At 33.8% G+C, this 19,030-nt stretch overlaps 3 protein-coding genes across 3 annotated transcripts; 1 reads left to right on the forward strand and 2 right to left on the reverse strand.

The window, feature by feature from the left end:
• Window positions 1-240: 240 nt before the first annotated feature.
• TRIADDRAFT_21567 (uncharacterized protein) lies at window positions 241-4,004 on the reverse strand (the record flags this gene model as incomplete). Its single annotated transcript, XM_002110112.1, has 16 exons — window positions 241-366; window positions 435-564; window positions 637-707; window positions 838-898; window positions 1,107-1,183; window positions 1,266-1,329; window positions 1,441-1,523; window positions 1,614-1,671; window positions 1,754-1,812; window positions 1,899-1,970; window positions 2,037-2,084; window positions 2,264-2,334; window positions 2,438-2,509; window positions 2,601-2,665; window positions 2,785-2,908; window positions 3,911-4,004. Coding segments are annotated over 16 exons (1,275 nt in total), but the record flags the coding sequence as incomplete, so codon positions are not given.
• Window positions 4,005-8,482: 4,478 nt separating this feature from the next.
• TRIADDRAFT_21717 (uncharacterized protein) lies at window positions 8,483-9,310 on the forward strand (the record flags this gene model as incomplete). The annotated part of the gene is made up of 4 exons (XM_002109590.1): window positions 8,483-8,610; window positions 8,770-8,844; window positions 8,954-9,028; window positions 9,127-9,310. Coding segments are annotated over 4 exons (462 nt in total), but the record flags the coding sequence as incomplete, so codon positions are not given.
• Window positions 9,311-12,663: 3,353 nt separating this feature from the next.
• Window positions 12,664-13,442, reverse strand: TRIADDRAFT_21064 (uncharacterized protein; the record flags this gene model as incomplete). Its single annotated transcript, XM_002110113.1, has 4 exons — window positions 12,664-12,842; window positions 12,975-13,032; window positions 13,106-13,309; window positions 13,398-13,442. Coding segments are annotated over 4 exons (486 nt in total), but the record flags the coding sequence as incomplete, so codon positions are not given.
• Between the last annotated feature and the right edge of the window lie 5,588 nt (window positions 13,443-19,030).

Consider the following 19,030-nt stretch of genomic DNA (forward strand, 5'->3'; position numbering starts at 1 on the left):
TTCAAGTTTTCAATTTCCGTAGAAATAGATGGAAATAAAAATTTTCTGTAATGCTAATATAAGATTCTAGAATAATGTGGCAATACTTTTGAATGATTTTTATAAAATCCAAAGTAATTCTTTATTAACCAATAGCCCTAACTTGGTATCATAGTCAGAAAAATGGTGACAATACATCTGTAGCTGTGCAGATGCAACCCTTTAAAATCGTTCAAAAGGAAACTTGTTACTTTATAAACATTATTTCGAGCGCTTTTTAAATCTAGCTCCTTTTAGTTTGACTTTCTTCGCCAGTTGATATGTTGCAGCGCCTTCTTCTTCATCATCTAGTGGCCTTCTCTTTTTATTCATAGTTTCCTGCAACTCCTGTATTGTAGAACGTTCAGTTAAATGATATCGAGGCGTTTGTTCAATAAGTTAACTGGATTAATTACCATTTTAGCGTATCTTTGTGCTTCTGCAACGCGTTCCATTAGCAACATAACTTCTTCCTCAACTGTCGGATATTCCGGTAACTTTTTAGCAATTAGCTGTTCGATCCTTTGAAATAATTCTACATCATATCTGCATTGAACAGCGATACGAAAATTAAAATCGTGCTCAAGCATAAAAATAATTAATTGTAATGTATCTTACTGCGTTACGAAAATAATTGATCTTCCAGATCTTCCAGCTCTAGCGGTTCTACCAACTCGATGAATATAATCCTGAAATGAAATAAAACACTTGGACGTTAAAACACAGTGCATATAGTTTCAACTAAGGGTTATATAACATTTTCCAGTTTTATGCACAGGTAACAGAAAAGTTAAATTTATGCGGTACTTATGAGCTTACCTTTGAGTGTGATGGGGCATCGAAATTAATTACAATATCTACATGTGGGATGTCTAATCCGCTATTATAGAAATGCACATATGTTAGTTTAATATGAATAAGATTATGATTTATTTGCCAGTCTATTAACTAAAACAACATATACATTTAAAGTAAATAAAGAAACGAGTAGAAGATGACTAATTAATTTTATATCTAATATGTAACGACTTGCATAGGTAGTATAGGCATCATAAAATGGTAGTTATTTATAAAAATGGCATACTTACCGACTTGCAACATCAGTTGCTACCAAGATAGAGCTCTCCTTTGACTTAAATTTATGTAAGGCCCCAAGTCTTTTGCTCTATTGTGCGCGTATAAATGAACCATAGTGTTTATAATGTACATCCTACTTACTGACAGTGAATAACCTTTCAATACACTACCTGAGACATTTGACCATGTAAAGGGATTGCATTAAAGCCTAAATTGCGAAGCATGAGACCAATGCTATGGAGTTGAGAGATCAAAATACACGTATTACGTATTTGTGGATCATGGTTGCATGTAAATGTAATCCAACAATGTAAAATCGATAATATCATTTGAATCACTTCTCACCGCTGTGTGTTGATACAAGTGGCACAAAATACCATAAAAGAGTTTCCAGCCAATTCGTTTAGGATGCTAACCAGGTAACAGTCCTAAAAATTAATTGTACCATTTAATCCTCTAGAAAGGTGCATAATTCAAAAACTATTCAAAGATACGTGTTACACAGTATGTAATCAAACCTTGTATTTAGCCGGAACGAAGATATAAGTTTGCTGTAACTTTTCTACCGTAGTGTATCTGTAAAATGAAATAGTTTCATGTTATTGTGTTACTAATTAATTAATATAAAGCGAAAATGCCTGCCATAGATAGATCCTACTTGGTTGAAACTTCTATCTTGACTGGATCTTGGACAGACGCTCTTTGTAATTTTTTTACCTAAGAAGTATAATTGAGTTGCAATTTTTTTTCGATCTGTAATGGTGTACCAATGTACGGTATGTATGCTATAATTATTGATCTACCTTTTTGGTCATGGTAGCGGAAAATAAATATGTTCTTCGTTCTTTAGGTAACACGCTCAATATTTTATCGACCTAGACAATTAAAAGTGGTGGTTATACGATACGTTAAAGTACTATGTGTACGATAAAGCAACTTACTTCAGCTTCAAAGTCCATATTCAAAATACGATCTGCTTCATCCATCACCTATTTCAATAAAAATGTTTGCAGTTGATAACAATACCGTAGCAAATACGGGTATGTAAAGAACAAAGGTAGACTTTATAATCAAGTTATTTACATACTATAATATGAAGTAGATCTAGAAAAACTTGCTAATCGAAGCTATTCTAATGCACGATAGTTATGTTATAATTATGACTTACCAAATATTTCAATGGTCGTAAACTAAAGCCTTTGGTGTTGGCTAAGTGATCCGCTAGCCTACCGGGAGTTCCTAAAAATTGAAATGATAGTCATTCTACCGGTATCCTGTTTATTTTATAATTAAGCGTTAAAAAAACTTTACGATATTGTAAATTATTAAATTGACGAAGTACCGATAATGATATGTGGTTTTTTAGCTAGCATGATTGATTGTGTCATCATATCGATACCACCAATTATGACAGCTGACAGTGAGAGATAACAGTAACATTGCAGTCAATAAGTTTTTCCTCGTCTGCTAATTAAAATTAAAAGAATTGCAATATTGGCCTTTACCACACTGGACTCCAATCGATGAGCCTAACGCTTCAATTTGTTCGCTTATCTGAAAAGCTAATTCTCTACAAGTTAAGCGAATAGCACCTTTCGTTAATGTATTACGTACAATATCTGCATACCATAATGACAGGAATACATTATGATACAATAGTGGAAAATGATCAAGGTTATAAGAGATTACCTTGTAGGAGTGAGAATTAAGGCAAATAAACGCTGAGGTTTGTCTAATAATGCTTGTAGAATGGGTAAGACAAAAGCGGCAGTTTTACCAGAGCCAGTCTCAGCTAAGCCAATGATGTCTTTACCTTGATGTCAAATTGATAAATAAATTATAATCTATGTCTAGGTGTTCATATACACTGTCTATATACCGGGATACCTGTTCATACTGGCATACTGTATATCATTAGTCGACTGGACGTATGTATCCATATTGAATTGAAATTGAAATCATCGGTAGTGCAAGCTAAACCTTCCTTGCAAATACTGTACGTTATACAGTCAGGTAAAATCAGATATCCTTGATGAATTAACTCATCACAACAGTTATTAATCCATGAACTGTCATATGAGTTAACTTATCACAACAACCATCAATGCATGCAGATTATGCGCTGACGTTTATCATTGATATCAGTATTTATTAAATGTAGTCTATTATCAGCAATTTGGCTGCAACTATTTGCACGAAATGAAGTTGAACCATCGCAATTACAAGATTTCAACACCTCTTGTAAGACTGCATCATCACAACAGTCATCAGTCCATGCAGCCTGGGCGTCTTCACATATTGCATATATACGTATAAATAGGTCTAAATATATCATTAGTCCTTTAGTAAACAGCATATGTACGTGTATATCTTGTTGATGTTGAATTTCAAGTTCAAAAGACTGGTAATGCAAGGTGAAAACATCTCTTGCAAACACGTCCAATCACACATGGATGAATGACTTTATGACAGCAGTTATCAATCCATGTCGACTAGGGATATCTAGATGCATTGTGTATACCGGTGTAACTATATCATCGCCATTTGGCATACGTATAAAATGTTTACAGTAAATTCAAGTTGAATTACCACAGTTGTTAAGCTTAACAACGGCTAAAATACCTCTTGGCAACATTGCATTGCACAATCTACTACACTACAGTGTTGTACGACGTCCATGCAAGCTTGCACAGTTTGTTCAAATTGTATGAAGATGATGCCTTGTTCTCTCTAATCGATCTATTCGATTCTATTCAAAGGTTAAAGTAATGGACTACAGAATGTACAGTAAGTGTTAACGTAACCATTAGCTTACCTGTTAACGCAACTGGGATAGCTTCACATTGAATTTTAGTGGGTTGCTTCCATTGTAACCGATCGCATGCTTGACATAAAGGCTCCATTAATCCCTATCAATGAACAGCAAAAATATCGTTTAGGCAGCCTTGACACCAACACCATAGAATCTAGCTACGATGATGGCTTTGTCAAGCAGTTTCTTCGTTATTTATAATGCACATGAGATAGGGCAAGATAGGAAAATCAATGCCTCATCCTATAACTTACAAGAGATTGAAAAGTAATCGGAGTTTCTTCCTCTACGTTTACGCGATCGCTTTCCATGCTTGCCATGTTGCCTAGGTAGAGCTGACGAGCTAGCCAATACGCGTGCGCATTTTAACCTTGAATGCAGGCCTCCGTCCTAGACCCTGGATGGCTAGCAGTTGTAAAGCTTACCAATCCGATAACATACAGTGCTCTATATACTACACTCATGTTTCAGCCATAAACCAATCTCCAACAAGACTGTCTGTCCGAGGCAACGCCTAGCTGCACCCTGTCAAGAGGAGACCGGCTAGTCTTTTATTCTATAGTACTACAGTATGGATCTGATCAGGCTTACGGCGCAGTATAGAGTAGATAGTATGGCCATATATGCAATCACTTTTTGACGCCATTTTGTCGTCATTTTATAACACTATTTCTTGAAATCAGCATCCTATAGTAAGACCCATGGAGGGATCCACACGGCTGTTGTTGTCTAATATTACCCTTCTATTTATTGATAGAGGTCAAATACTCTGTTTTAACAATATCTATCCATCGAAATAGGTGAAGTACTTACTGTATTAGATGGAGCTTTACAGTTGAAAAAGTATCATCATATTGCCATCATGGATAGGGCTCAGCTTTATCATGGTACTGATCTTTAAATATACAATCATGTTCATGATACAGTATATCGTAAGGCACTCCTTCCAACCTTGAATCCCTGAATTTACCATCTCTAAATTCATTCATCCCCTTGATTGTACTATATTTGTAAGCACAGTATAGGTACTCTTATTTCGAGCTTTAGCAGGCTATGATGCATAGCAGTCGGGATTGGGGCTTTCGCTGTAGCAAGATACGTCGATGCCACAGCTAAAACCCGATCAGGCTATCATGCATAATTCATAGATAATCCCCAAAGATGCAGAATGCACAAAATAATTGAAAGAGCATCCTATACAGAGGAAGATACTGCTTTGATTTTTCATCACCAAGATTTGCATAACAGTTGTTTATTAGGTAGGCAACTTGCTTTGTTGAAAGCAACGCCCTATATTACCCTTTTCTTATTGGTAGTTATCCAATACTCTATTGAAGAACATCTATTTATGTCAATAAATGGACTACCGAGCCAATTTGCCTGATCAATAAAAGTAGACGTCGAGCTAACTAGCTAACCTGTGGAGCGATGGAGAGCTACGTTGACTACAATCTAGTCCTCGATAGTATTACAGCTTGTAGCTAATTTGGGACATGTTTTCCTATCATAGACGTATAAAAATCGATCGAATCTTGACAGTACTACACTGTACTGTTAATATCAAGCCAACTATCAACTCAAAAAGAATAAATTAGTTGCTTACAGTGAATGAATTAATAATTATACAGTAAATACAGCAATTAATTATAATATCAATTTCCTCATCCATGATGATGTTGCGGACATGATGGGTGGGGTAGGGAGAGGCGGGGCAGCTACGAGGGCTCAGTACAGTACAGGGACAGGTGCTGCCTCGCTCCCTTTTCCATACAGTTGCCAGTAATGTAGAGGCTAGTACGAGGGACTACACTAAAAAAGTAAGAAGGAGAAGACCGGGGTAGTTACAGTACACACACACGACCAATCCTCCTATACTGTACAGTATAGTGTAGAGTACTTACAAAAATCATGTCACCCCACCCCGGGGTATTTATTTCCTACTGTAGCACTGTATTGTAGATCGTCTATAGTAGATACTACTTTTAGCGATGATCTACAGTACATACCGTATTGGCTACAATGACTAGTCCATTGCCATCGGTGACATTAGCTATGTACGTACCATTTGCCTCACCTAGACGGTGGTCGCCGTGGTAATTCTAATTTCTCTCGGCCTCTTCCACCTTCGACATCTTGATTCTGCCTATAATTGCTACCGAAAACTATCTATTCTACAGCAGCAATGTCTTGGAATAATAATCCACGGCCATCAGCGTATCAAGTAAGTTAATATCTTAACTATAGAATGTGTCAGTAGAATTTTTATGGCCTTTTCTTATGTAAAATAAGACTTGGAACAAATCCGACAAGTTCATTTTCCTGACTGCTTAACAGTCTAAAATAAAAGCAAGCAGATTCTTCTCATCCATTCGTTCGCATATCTACAATGCTAGACTGCAAGTATACACCAATTATACAATCATTCAGTTCACGAAGGTTAATCATCATACTATGCTCTACTAACTGATAACATTAGATTTTTCTACCATCTTTACTGTATACGTTTACTGTAGACGAAGGAGTCACATCTCGATCGATTTGGATAAATGTCAAGGAAATCGATTAGGGATGCAATGCTTCTAGCAGTTGATCATTGCTACAATAACATATAACTTGTATATTTTAGCTGTGGTCAGTTAGAGTAGATTTTACCAATTATTCAAATACACCTACTTCTTCACTTTATTCTAGTGTTCACTACAGTACTTGCCAGTTGCTAAAGACAGATTCATAATACATGCTATCTACGTGTCCAGATGATGGCTATATTAACAAATGGTAGGACTGTTACGATTGTAGATTGCTATCTGAACTCTATCGTTGGTCTGATCGATACTTCAGTTAAAGACTGAATTAATATTCATTTTACATACATACTGTATGTTATTTGGGTTTATCCATTTCATCTCGGAATACTCACAGACTTGATGTCCTTAGTTTGCCCATCTACGGCATGCTATTGAGTCAATCAATCACATCTCTACGTGCAGCGTTGATGATAAGACTTACTAAGTATCTACCGCTTCGTTATTGTATACAAAACTCTCTTTCTTGAGAAGATCGCATGATCGGACGATATAGAATGGAAATGTAGCGATGCTGTTGCACTGATTTCGTAATTTTCAATGTTGATGTTGTCCAATAAATGACCTACAGATAACCGCACTAAACTAGACACAAATACAAATGTATGCTAATCTATTTCATCATTAGAAGAGATCCGTTATTCGTTTATAAAGGATACAGATTTCATCATTTGTTAATTTTATCATAGTTGGTCCTCGGCCTATTACCTCAAATTATTCATTGCTCTCATTAGTTACTACAGTACTGAGTACAAATCCATTCCATAGCTAAATAGAGTAATAGAACTAGACAGAGATTGCAGTACACCTACACGGTAATTGTTCTATATGCTAGAAAAATCATTAGCAAATTTGAATCCTAAAGTAGATACAATGGATTATACATGAATAGAATCGTATCGTAGTTAATAGCATACTCAATTTACACCTCTTAATAAAATGGACAAAAATATTTAAGAGTAGACTACATAGTCAATCTCAGTGTGATGGAGGGTTCGAAGAATTAGCGGCTGCGGACTTAGTAGCCATTCACAGAAAATATGCAAAGGATTTTAAGGATTTTAATAAAGGTGAATACTTTATTGTAGATAATAATGGAGGTACAAGGCGGTAGTTAACGGTAGATCAGCGTGTAAGCTGTCGTGAAGTAACGTGAGGAAGTACTACTACTACGAATAGTGCAACTGAACAAATCTGAGGCAGAAATCATCAGTATTTATAGTTTTAAAGAGAGAACACGTACAGAGAACAGTATTGTAGAATTAGATACATTATATACTATAAACTGGCTATATAATAGTAAATGATTGTAGAAAATAGCGAAGACTGTAGGTGCTATGAATAACTAAACATGACAAGCTATATTTGAGCATAGTTGAAATAGACTGTAGAGGTATCTATATTCGGAACATAACAAAATGTCTATATTTACGAACAAGTCTAAAAACTACAGTGAAACTAAATACACTACACTCAGTAATCATCACGATAGTTTTGACAGTGAAAGGGACTTTGTGTTTTAGATATTTTAAACAACTTATTTTTTCTCCATCAATCGTAGCAAAATTATGGCCAGCAATATAATCCAGGTTATAACCAACAGCAACCAGGATATTCTCAACCGCAGCAGGGCTATGGGCAGCAACCTCAAGGTTATGGCCAACAATATCAAGGATATAATCAACCACAACAGGGATATGCTCAACAGCCGCAAGGTTATGCTCAACAAGCACATATGCATAATCAACAACAGCCGAATTACGGTCAACAAGCACCACCTCCGACTTACGGACAAACTCCAGGTGGGCAGTATCCCCCCACATCTAGTGTTGCTCAACCTCCACCGGGTGTTAAACCCCATGTATGGCAATGGTTCCAGGTAACTGATAAGAGAGTAATTGAATACAGTAATAGACAACATTTTCAACACTTGTTTTTATATATCAAGGAATGTTTCTCCTAAACGATTATTATATAAAATTGTATATAGACTGTGGACGTAAGTAAATCGGGCCACATTTCAGTGACGGAGCTAAGGCAAGCCTTGGTTAACAACAATTGGACAACATTTAACGAAGAAACCTGCCGTCTTTTAATTGGAATGTTCGATAGTAACAAGTGAGTCTGCTATGATTGCTCCAGCTTAAAAATTCTAAAATCATTTGCAAGGAAAAATGAATCTTAGTTTATGTAAAGACCTCACAACAACAGTTTATGTCGAATGTCTAATAGACGCGTAGTTAATTCAATGATTAAAATGATATTACCATAATTCAGGAATGGTACCATTGATGTTCATGAATTTGAATCGTTACTGGAATATGTCAAGCAATGGCAAAATTGTTTTAATCAGTAAGTAAACAATGCGACGCGGCGCTGAGGATTATATCACTAAAATGGACTATTCTTCTTTTATTCCTTATTTTGAATACGTGATGTTAATATTGATTCTTGATTGTAGATTCGACAAAGACAGATCCGGAAATATTGATGCTAATGAACTACAGCAAGCATTTAACACATTTGGTTACCGTTTGTAAGTTCACTATGATGTCCTAAGCCACTAAAATATGAACATAGGCGGCTGACCAGCAGATAACCACAATCATTTTTCACATCCTGTTGTAATTATAGATCAACCACCTTCTGCAACTTATGCGTTCGAGTATTTGACCGTGGAGATGTTAGAACCATGAAATTTGACGACTTTATTCAATGTTGCGTAATGCTAAAATCTTTAACGGATAAATTTCGCAAGAAAGATGCCGCTCAATCAGGCGTCGTTCGTGTTTCTTATCCAGAGGTATCAATAATTTAAAAATCATTTAGTACTGGGATTTTGGCTAAGCGTTTCCTACATACATAGATCTTATGTTAAATCTGTAATAATTTCAGGAGATTATTTTAGGCGAATATGTATATTATGACTCAACCGTTGTAATTCATTCAGTATGCAGTTTATCTACCTCAAAAATAAGATACAGTACGAATTAACCATGTTTCCGTAAAATACATGCAGTCTTCGCGTAGTCACACCATATCTCGGTACAAGAAAAGACGCTTTAGTAAACGAAATCACTAGCAAAGCCTATCTCGATTAGATTCTAAGTCAGACTAAAAGAAGATTTACTGTTTTACTTTTTGAAGCAAGTTGAAGTCAATTTATAAATGCAGTATATTTCATAATTAAGGATACTCTTTAGGGGTAAACTTTAAACTCAAATAGTATAATATTTAAGGTATACTTTACATGTACTCGTATGCAGTTCTGTATTATGTAAATATTTGGATTTAGTGCCTCCCGCAATTGTAATTAGGCTTATGCTTTGACTTCTTAACTAATTAATGGCATTTACTGATCATTGCTCTCAAATCGGTGTAAAATTTCGACTTTTTTTCAGTTCTTGGAAATGGCTATCGACAATACTTTATAAGGTCTGGTTAATACAGTTATTGCTTCAGTATCAATCAACGAAAAATTCTGGCTTGGCTAGACTTGGGAATTCAAAATTGGACAAACTGTGCTCTTTTAATTCTGAGATTAATCCATTTATCACCCACTTACTATAAAAAAGTAATATACGAGTATCTTCAATAATCGTTAAATTGATTTTCTTACTACAGCCGTTACCTAGATTTTCATTGTTACATAATATTATATGATTAACGTGATATGTTATCAAACTGTTCTATAGTCATTTGTATGTTGTATGAAATACAGTTACATGAGCTATATTATGTATGCATAGTCATTACTGGCTTTTCATTAACTACACATAGAAAGTTTTACGATATAAGTGTGTGTATAGCTCGTATTAATTGAATTCTCCAGTTGCAGAATAACGGATTTTATGCTTTTTTCTGCTCTTCTATCACTATTAAATTATGTTACGCATATTCTTGATGCATTCTGTCATCAATTGAGGGATGCTACATAGAGTAATGAATATTCTCATATGACGGAAAATTTTTTGATAAAATTTATGTTCATCGTTATACTATCAGCATTAAATAGCTAGCTGTGACTATTGTGGTAAATTGCTACTTTTCCTAACTTTTAGAATTCTAGTAATTAAATTCCATGTATTTCGTTGTAATAACCATTAATACGCTTACTTTGCAAGAATCTGAATTGATTAAAAAATGAAATTTTTATGGTTACATTTAATAGTAAACTTGATAGTAAACCTGTAAAATGACATTCTAACTGAATGGCTCCATTCAAAATTAATTTAAAAACTATGAATCCCCTTGTTTCTTATATAGATACAGTATAAGAGTCGTTGACTGAAATAAAGGCTATCATCAGTGCACTTTTGAATTACTATCTTTTGCATATCGTGTTAATCATTATTCTTCAGCAAATTACTATTAAAGTAGAAATTTGAGGATAATATTAGTACATACGATAGCTCGAATAAAGATAGAGAGGTCAAAAACTAATTGATAGAACTACGACTCATATCAAGTTCTATAATCTTTAATTAAATATATATAATTATTACTGTTCAGCTTTCTAACACTATAGAATTCTGCGTAATAGCGATATCCTAGTATGCCTATAATTACTTACAGGACTCTATCAAGAAGATTAGATGCAATTCTAAAACTTTAATGCTAAATTTATTTCTCTAACGTAATATTGCAATAGGTTACACCTAGGTCACATTTTTGGTATAATAAAACCTTATTACGAACAGAATAAACTGGAAGTGATTATGAATAAGAATTCTAATAATATTGTAATACAGTAAACCGTAATCAAGAGGTTATCATTCGATAGTATTATTGGATTACCCTAACTGACTTCTTGTATGATAGTCGAGTCAGTAATGTGGAACTTCATAAAGTTAACCATTAATTATGATATTAACTGATTGATGTTCAGTTAATTAATTATACGAGTATAAGCAATAAATAAAGTGAGTAACGTCTTATCATGTCGTTTGCCTTGCGTAAAGTAAACAGCTAATAGTAAATAAAATGAATGCTAACAAGAGCATACGTAAATCTATATACGACCATATACTCGTATTCTGATACCTAGACATAATGTCGACTACCGATGTTCACGTAATAAATGTACGAATCTAAAAATAGCTACCTTAACTATCCAATTGTAATAAAATTAATTGTTCAGAATTAAGCTTAAGATGTTAAGATAACAGATAACGAAACAAACATCACTAACCAAAAATAAATATAGATAATAAGATCTCATGAATTGCAGATTGTCCGAAAAATATTATAATAAGAGACTTCAATTAAATATCTTAACATAAAATTTAAACCTTGCATAAATACAAACTACAGTACACGTGTATAAATAGTTTTAAATTATCATTACACTTTCTGGTTACAGAAATTGAAGAAAACTTTGGAAAATCACTCAATTTTGATTTAACAATCACAAATTTCATTGTACAGCTGTAATCCTTTATAATAATTTAAGATTATTGAACGTTCTCTTGATATTTTCTACTACTCTCGATAATGTCATAATGAACCCCCTGGATAACGGTAAAAGTGGAAAATCAGGTGACCATTCTATGGATGCGGCTGGATCAGCACTTGTGTCGTTATCATCTTGACTAGTGTTAGATGGTCGGTCAGAAGATGGTTTCAAGAGTATTTCTAATCGCTCAATAATTCTGCAACAAAAAAAATTTCTCTGTAAGCTAAAAATCCATTTAGTAAACTTGTATATTATTATTGTTATTATATGCAGCTAACTAGACCTTCTAGCGTTCACTCTATAGAATGACGTGATTTCTTCTTTAAATACTTCAGGAGGATTACGTAGCAAGGTAGTAATAGTCTAAGATAACCAAAGTTTATCATTAAAACACTGTTAGTCTAAAATTTCGAGTAAGTATCAATAGGGCCAAATATTGCATATAATAATACTTTTTGCCACTACTTTCGGATAAGCCAGTAGTAACTAGTGCATGTATTATAATTATTGTTTAAATAGTATCCAACAATATTTTGCAAATGAGAAATCACTGTAATGCAGCTAGCAATGCAATAGAATTTCGCTATCAGCTACCAAAATATCGATCTGTGTTCCAAAGTTATTACTAAATTAATACAACATGGTAGCACATGCACGATGAACTTAAAAATTATAGTAGAACCTATCTCTGATGAAACAGTAAGTCAGACTAATAGTTAAACTAACTTTATCTTACAATCATAGCATGTAACTACAAGTGCTTTATATCTAACCTCAGCCGCTTTCAGAATCACCATTTCATTATATAGGCGACTATTCTCTTTGCCTTGGTTTGTCCCCTGCTGCTTTGTATAGCCAGCTTCATTAAAATATGGCTCTCTACACAAGATCAAGGCTAGCAAAAAAAGTCGATTTTTACGTAATGCCTCAATATTATGTGTTTAAATGATGAACTGATTCTAATATAGATGTGATAACAATAACATCGACCTAAATCAATTAGCAAGAGTATCATTCAAAAGTTTACCTTGTATAGACAGCAGAGCTTGGAGCATATTTGATTTATCAGTCCAAACTTCTGTACCCTATGTCAACAATATGAAAATTTCGAATATTTTTATGCTTGAATGTCTATGATACTGTTTTAATATTACCTACCTTTCCGACCCAAGTTCCAAGCAAACTGACACAAACTTTACCATCTTGATATAAATTAGGATTAAGTTGTGTATTACTATACGTTGTGTAATGAAATATTGGGGGAGATTTGGGGTAATCACGCGGAAAATGGACGTCGAATGCGAAAAATGTATTTTCATATGGCGTTCCTTCTGGACCGTAGATCAAAATGCTCATGACATCCTAGCATTAAAAATCATAAAGATTTAATAGCAAGTTGTACACTTCCTTCATAGAGTATAATATCGAATTATTATATAATTAGTCTTACCATTCTATCTTCATATGCACGCACAAGAATGTCACTAGGTAGTGAAGACTTTAATAAAGCAATCTTTGAGAGACAAAGGTGTTATTTCAGTTATATTAATCATACAGTCATTAAAATTTTTCTACCATCAAAATATAAGATTCATTTCTTTTAATTTTCTAGACTCAAACCTCTTTTTGAAATCGAACAACAAATTTTCGCATCTCAGCCGGCGGGAAAGATTGGATATGTTTAAATTTATGGCCTTCCGGAACAGACTCTAACATTTTGAAATTATCTGCCAAAAGTCATTATTATCAAGAATTAAATTATTATAGATAGTCAATTTGTAATGTTGATTTAATACTGTAATAGTCGAAAAGCAATACCTGTTGATCTACTTAGTTCAGAATGGCTAATTTCCACAAAAGCATCTCCTTCTTCTATATTTTTTGTAATTTCCTGAGTAACAGATAAACTTTCCTTAGTTATAACTACATTTTCTATAACGTATCATTAGCAATATCAGCTATTGTTAAAGCCTGTACCATTGGTTCTTCTTCATCAGCTACATTAGACGCATCGCAATTTGTATTCATTGATTTTTCGGTTGTAGAATCCTGCATCACCTTTTGATCTTCACCATCAGTAATCTTGCGTTCTTCTTTGTCGTCAACTAATTCATTCGCCATTACAGTGTTTTTACACTCTTCGACTGCTTCCATCTTTACAATTTCGAAACTACTATCACTGCAAGTAAATAAAATATTAATGTCGTTGTTATCGTTAAGTAGGTTATTTAACAGTTTTGATATCGATGTATCGAAGTAATACCTATCATTTGATGTTGATGTACTATTCTCAGTCTCCCATTCGCTATCTGAGTAGATCTTTGCTTCTTCAACGTCAGATATAGGTTCTATCATTTCTTCAGAACCGTCGCTATAATCATCCTAGTATTATTTAAGCAATAGCTTAATTACCCTTTTGTTTAGAATACAATTGAATAAAAATCATGATATATAGCAGTGTACGACTTACATCGCTTAAGTCATCAATTTTCAATAAGGAATGAGGCTTCGATTTTGTAGTTGAACCATCAGTCCAACGAACGGTAATACTGCCGTCAATATCCAGATTGATAACCTAAATTGGAATTTATAATTGCAATCAGGAATAATTTTCTGGCGAATCTATCAAACTGATAGGTGTTATTTAGCATTGAAGAGGATAGTAATAACAAATCTTAAATATTATTAATAGAAATAAAAATATTTTTAAAACATCTAATAGATTTTATATGATGACCAAGATTCATAAAATCATCTGCTAATAATACCGCTGCAACGATTGCAATAGAGTTAGTGGATAAATACAAAAGGTCTATTTGTGAATACTAAGGCGACCATTGATCATCATTTTATTCTTACCTGGCCTAGATAAACTTGACTATTGGTTGCTGATCTGTCCCGGCTAGAACTACAATACTATCAGAATTGAAAGCAATCCTACTTAGATTTAACAGCATTGCAATCCATACTAAGTAAGTATATTTTAAACACAAGCTACTGTAGTAGCAATTTTACATTTAGAACCATACTCACTGTACATTGTGTTATCTTTACTACCAAGCAGCCGATAGAAAATGAATAATCTGGATGTGGTTTGAGATCATAAACGCTAACGTCTTGTTCTACTTCATCCAATATCAGACAACTAAAAAAGTAACATTGCTGTGAACATTTGTAAGCATCTATAGGTAAAAGTGTGTTTTTGCTAACCTTGTCCTGTTGTCACTTTCACTATTCTTGACCCATTGAACATGGCAAGTTCTACCTTCATGGTCATAAAATAATACTACTCCGTACATTCCATCAACTGAGAACAATTCTATAACAAACAAGAAAGGAGATGATAGGAAATTAAATTCATTTTCATAGTAACCATTTCTCAACGACGTATTGAAAATTTGAATATGGCATTAATCATAGAAATATTAATCGCTAATTAAGAATGATGTTTTCAATACCTCTCTTATCGATAACAAATTCTCCTGGAAAAAATTCCAATTCATCTAGATGTCCCTTAGTCAATAATTTTACTGATGAGACATCAAATTCTTCATTTCCGTCCTACATTAACGATTAAATATGAATGTAGACGTCTCAATTGGTTGCAAAATAGAAAATATGGGAATATGGGCTTTGTTTTTTTATATTGCTTGTAAGACGTGGTGTTACCTGCCATCGGATATCAGCTTCTGTTTCTGTTTTCATAATTTCGCACGCGAGGGTCATTTGAGGTCTAGCTGTTGGGACAGCACTAACAGGCTCACTTCTTTTCCTACGATAACGTCTCTTATTGCGTCGATGTGAAAGCGAACTAGTCCGAGGTTTATTTTGACGATAAACTTTATTGTTGCTATGGCCACTATCAGAAGAGTCAAATGCCGATCCACTGGTAGTATTTGGTCTGGTGGATGATTTAGTTGACATCATACTTAGATTAGAAATTAACCGTTGTGCTAAATGTGGCGGTTTAGCTACTGTATCTACTGCTATTGCTGCAGTAGCCTCTTCACTGTATAATTCTGGTGTAACCTGGGAACTGATAGCGTTGCTACTATGCCCTTTAACTTGATCAGTTTTAAACAAATCAGATTTTATATCATGTTCATCGTCGTTCTGATCAAAATAGCCGAAATTATTGCTTGTATTATCGTGATCATGAATTTTTTCGTCTTCATGGTTGTCATCATTAATGCTATCGTTATCTTCTTCTGATTCTTCCAACATTTCCACTTCTTCTCCTTCATCTCCAGCTTTGTTATCTTCTTCTTTATCTAATTTTTTATCACTACATGAATCACTTAATGGTACATTACTATCAGATACTACCGTTGCAGGTAAACTAGTAGCAACGTTATCATTATAGCTTAAAATATGAGAATTGCATGCCATTAAGCTTTCTGAATCAGTTGCAGTTATGACACCGCTAACTTCACTGCTAGTCTCAGCTGCTTGACTGGTATCAACTTGTTGCTGTGTTGTGTTACTGCCTCCTTGTACAGTCGCCTTTTTAACTTCTAATAATTTGTCGGTAGCGGCATGAAAAGTATATAGGACTTTATCACCTAACTGAATTTGGTTTTGTCGTATGCTCCAAAAGGTTGTTAATCTGAAATCATTATTTAAAAGGATAACTTAAGAAATAGCTATCCATGATAAAAGCATTAATTAATTAACAGTACGATATATCTTATGATATTTGAATATACTTATGGAGTGATTGTTCTGGTACAAGTTCTGGAGGAGGATCAACACTTTCCTGAGATGGACCATATGCTGAAAAACCGCATATAATCCACTTGACACGAACACCAGTTAAAATAACTTTTTCAACAGTAGCTCTGACTGTTGTCATACGCCGACTAAACGAAGGCCGAGGCTTTGTTAACCAAATTGCTTGACGGAATAACTTGACCGAACCTTCCACTTTTTGTCCTGGGTAAAAATCTTCAGCAGCGAAACGTGTCCTTTCATCCAACATGGCATCACGCATTTGAAAAGCAAGATGCCATTCCATTCGACATCTGTAGTTATAATGTATAAGTAACTTAATGGATTTCATAAAAATGTATAGGAGCCGATCGTATAAGGATATTTACGAGATCAATACTGTAAGGTGTAGTCAGCAATCGATTACAATACCAGCGTAAATTAAATAGATTGATTGAATTTCTCATTTGTTATAAATGCATTATAAATAAGATATAATCTTAGTTATCATTCGTTTATTGAGAGCTATCTCTAGCATAAGATTACGAAATATGACAGAGGTATGACGTGATTATGCTATTATTAAGTGAAATCAAAGACAATGCTGAAGCACATGTAATAAGAAAACTGAAGATTGAAAATCTGTTTTTAGGATGCTACTAACTGCATTACTCATGGTGTGTTAAAGATTATATAAAACGTGTGGAGGATAGTGATTTGCACAGGGCAGCACCTATCCTATATTGCTGCTTACGATTGCAAAGCATACATAATTTTTGTTCACGGCTATGAAAGAGATCAGATTAATACCTAATATTGTATGTTAACGCATTTGTGATTATGGTGATAGTTTCAGCTTTAAAGCACTATCTGTATACACTAGCTAGAAGGGATTATTGCAGTAAAGGCTTCATTATAATATTGTTGAGATAAAAAAGTGACTTACTTTGATCCATTCTTTAAACGTAAAATTAAACGTTGCTTAACATCACGTATTACACCAATCCAAGGCCCCATAGTAATATAATCGTCTCGACTTGGTACCTATAAAAATATAAGGATATCCACAAAATTTTTGTAGAGTTAGAAATATAGGTCAATTTTGTGTATTGATTCTTATACTTTTCTACTCTTCCATGAGAGATTTCGTATACCATGATATTTGTAGTATTATTGTTAGCCGTAATTTGTGTAACAGATGAATATCGATAGTAGAAAATAACCTTTGAACTGATACTACAAGATTTAGTACTCGCACACTAATTTAATAACAAATACTCTACAGGTATCATTTTACTGCTTACATGTATAGTAGTATGATGTTATTAAATTAGTTTCTTTTACAGTTTAAGTGCAAGAAAATTAACGATGATAATATCGTTTCCATAAGGTAAAATTTAGCATTGGTAGGCAAGAATTGATATCGTATTAAACATTCTTAAGATTTCATAGTGTAAATTAATCGTTTCTACTAACTTTGATTGTCTACGGTATCTTCAAATAATCTATCTAGGCGATACATACTAAAGTGATACAGGCAGCAGCGATTTAATATTCTTCAAATTACTATATTCTAATCAACTATCTCTACAACATTTATAATAGTGAGTGCCTGGAATAGCTGAAAATAAGCAATCTACGTCGACCCACTCTAATACGTTCGTCATGATGTTGTTGAATTTGTTACTAGGTTATTACCATGTAACCCAATTACTCTACAAACGATAATTATTGATTGCCTCGAATACCTTCAAAGCAATCTATCGGTGCGATATACAGTACTTGTATGTATTTTAACATTTACGTAAGTATCGTTCATCTATTGCTCAATTTTCAAAATGTAATCAATTAATTTGCAGATGATCATCCCTTCTTGATTCTATTAACTTCAAAATACATTAATTTATCTATACAAATATATTATATAACATTGAAATAAATGTTATTAATCCATGGATAGGTTTTCTTACAGTCTAATAAGTTTATTTCTAGAGTACTATGTACAATATGCATTGCTAATGATAGTTTCGGAGCAGCTTAATTTATTACAGATGGAATTGAGTTAAGAATACGTGATGAATAATCTAGTAATATATAAAAGTAACTTCTCAAAACCAATAGAATGCAGCTTACCTGTAAAGGCTTTAATTCAGTACACCGGATACCTTTTAGCATTTGATTCGTACCAATGATCTTGATATCGGCATATAATCGAACATTTACGACATAACCCCATTGAGATGAGACCGTACTGCGATCAATATGTTTAATAACATCACCGGGCATCAAGGACCTATCAACTAGTATCAACTAATGATGAAAAGACAACAAAAGCGCAACAGATTGATTAGTAATTCAATAACTATCTTTGACTTT

The sequence above is a fragment of the Trichoplax adhaerens genome, genomic scaffold, assembly GCF_000150275.1.
Source record: "Trichoplax adhaerens TRIADscaffold_2 genomic scaffold, whole genome shotgun sequence".
NCBI lineage: Eukaryota > Metazoa > Placozoa > Uniplacotomia > Trichoplacea > Trichoplacidae > Trichoplax > Trichoplax adhaerens.